The 2,946-nt window shown below is 28.5% G+C and overlaps 1 protein-coding gene across 1 annotated transcript in view; it reads left to right on the top strand.

Annotated features, from left to right (window-relative positions):
• The first annotated feature begins 338 nt into the window (after positions 1 to 338).
• LOC116018968 (transcription factor MYBS3-like) overlaps positions 339 to 2,946 on the top strand; it is a 6,565-nt gene continuing 3,957 nt past the window's right edge. The window contains exons 1-2 of the mRNA XM_031259023.1: positions 339 to 877; positions 1,781 to 1,977. Of these exons, the coding sequence (XP_031114883.1) occupies positions 508 to 877; positions 1,781 to 1,977 (567 nt within the window). The 5' untranslated portion in view covers positions 339 to 507. The remainder of the gene's footprint in view (positions 878 to 1,780; positions 1,978 to 2,946) is intronic.

Raw genomic sequence — 2,946 nt, 5'->3', positions numbered from 1 at the left:
TGCACAATTTTCAATCGATATAATTAATCTTGCTTTTGATAAGAATAAGATGACTTATTCGATCATTTTGTTCCTTTTTTATTTGATCCTGAAATCGTCTAAGATTGAAATTAAAACTCAAGACACTCATCATACTAAGGTCAAGAATTATATTTTCATACTAATCTTCTATGAGATAAGACAATTTTTCTTTTCATTTGTTTCCTTGTCCTTTAGTGAAGAATTGAAATAGCATTTCTCTTATGAGCTTGGAACCAAGTTGGGCAAAAATATCCAACAAAAAACAAGTAATTTCCATATATCCAACCAATCATATATATCTTCTCTAGGTGTCCATATATCCCATCCGGCCATTTTCATAACCCCTACTTCTATAAATGTAAATAACCACCCTTCTCCCACACCCCATTAATTCCCCAAAGCTCATTTTCTTCTTTTTCTGCTTTTGCAATTTAGGAAGCAAAGTTAAGCTCTCTGCAGATCTTTGTCTGATCTATCTGCGTGAAAATGGGCAGAAAGTGTTCACAATGTGGAATCACAGGTCACAATTCAAGAACGTGCACCACTGTCAAAGGTTGTATTAGTAACACTAATAATAATGTTGTTGTTGGAGGATTAAGGCTGTTTGGAGTTCAGCTTGAAATCTCTTCTTCTCCTTCTTCTCTATGCTCTAGATCTTCTTCTTCTTCTTCTTCAACCAACTCCTCTGTTGCCATGAAGAGAAGTTTGAGCATGGATTGCCTCTCTTCTTCCCCTTCTTCATCTCCCCACTCTTCCTGCCGGCTAGTTTCTGTTCATGAAAACTGTGAAATAAAAACATCCATTAATGGATATCTCTCTGATGGTCTCATTGGCAAAGCTCAGGAGAAGAGGAAAGGTAGTATTATTCAAATTCATTTTTTTCGTTTTTTTTTTTTCATTTTTTTTCAACCGTTATATTATCATTTTTGGAATTTTCTACCATATATGCTATATTATTGCACTATATGCCGGTTTTTTTTTAAGAAAGATTTTCTTATAAAAATTATATAGTTTATTTTTTAAAATGAAATATATAATAATTAGGTTTAAATACAACTTTGTTTAAAGGAATATGTATTGACAACTATATACTTTAATTTGTACAAGGTGGAGTCATATATACTGTTCCTGAAAATGTTGCATGTAGTAATAATGATGCAATATATCAAGCATATATACATAGAACAAGTTGCATTACAAACAAAACATAAACAAGGAAATATATGCTCTCTTTCTACTTTCAACTTGATAAGAAATTTAAAGAAAAACTAAAAAATTATTACGTAAGAAAATATTGTATGTTATCTTTCTAATTTCAACTATTTGACAATAACTTTTAAAAAAATTATTGATTAATATCGATATATATAATAGAACTTACATTAATAAATGATAAGAGTTATATTTATGGTCTCTATTAGTTATTAATTTTAATCAATTGTCTTAACAAGGAAAATTTTATTCACACAAAATATAATCTTATACTCTGTATTATTTTATGTGTATGTTGTAACTTGACAAATGTTACCAATTTTTTTATCAAATCAAGCCAAAAATAATTATGGCTGATTGCTACGATTTATCACGACATTGCATCAGATGATACAAATTTGGTAAACAAATTTGTTATTTAGTAGCTATCATTATGTCTTGTAGATCGAAGCATATCCAATAATTACTTTTCTAATATCATATATTATTAATGACTAATTAGTGATTATTATTGCATATATATATATATATATATATATATATATAGGAGTTCCATGGACAGAAACGGAGCACAGAAACTTCTTGAATGGACTAGAAAAACTAGGAAAGGGAGACTGGAGAGGAATTTCAAGAAAGTTTGTAAGTACAAGGACTCCAACCCAAGTTGCTAGCCATGCTCAGAAGTATTTTCTTAGACAAGCATGCCTCAACCACAAGAAGCGCCGTGCAAGCCTCTTTGACATGGTATGCATACTATTCTCATAATTTTAATTTTTCATTTTTCATTCGATTTTAGTGCTCATTAAACAATTTGACATAAGTTGAGAATAAATTTGTATTACCTAATTTTGCGGAGGGGAGGGGATTAAACATAGGAGATGACCTACTACACACAAAATTACAAAATGCATTCTATAATGTCTAAAAGACTAAAAGTACAATTCAACATGTACACTTTATAATTTTGTACAGTGTATTTTTGTATTTGCATGTTTGCACTTGAGCACACATTCTCACTTGATGCCATCTCTGTATGTGTAAATATTGGACCAAATCAGAAAGTTAAGAATTAATCTCAACCTTACATTTGGATAAATAGAACGGATCAAATTAAATTTTAAAAAACATGGTGGTATTTTTGTAATTATCACCAACTTTACTATACAACTTTTAACGAAAGAGTGCATTTTAATTGTTACAAAGTGTAGTTTTAGTTGTTACAAAGTACAGTTTTAGTATTAAAAATTACACTTTTGTAAAATGCGAAAGTGCAGTGCACTTAGGGTTCGGATTTTAGAGTTTAAATGAGTTTTTTTTTGTTTTATTTTGTTTAAGGGATCGCTTTTTATTACTTAGGGTTTAGTATTTATGATTTAGGTTTAAAATTTAGTTTTAAATTGATTTTTAAACATTATCCACAAATGCACTTTGTAACAACTAAATTTGCTTTCCTGTAATAGATTTTGTGTTAAAAGTTGCAAAGTAAAATTAGTAATAATTACAAAAATATTACTGCATTTTTTTAAAAATCTTATTTCATTCGTCCAATATTTACAAATGTAAGATTGTGATTATTTCTTAATTTTCTCGCCGGGTGTGTTCTCATTGGATCCTAACTGTGTGTGTGTGTATAATATATATAATTATATATATATATATATATATATATATATATATATATATATATATATATATATATATATATATATATAG

Source organism: Ipomoea triloba, chromosome 5 (genome assembly GCF_003576645.1).
Source record: "Ipomoea triloba cultivar NCNSP0323 chromosome 5, ASM357664v1".
Lineage (NCBI taxonomy): Eukaryota > Viridiplantae > Streptophyta > Magnoliopsida > Solanales > Convolvulaceae > Ipomoea > Ipomoea triloba.
Note: the sequence above shows the minus strand (reverse complement) of the source record. Positions and strands in the feature narration are given on the sequence as shown.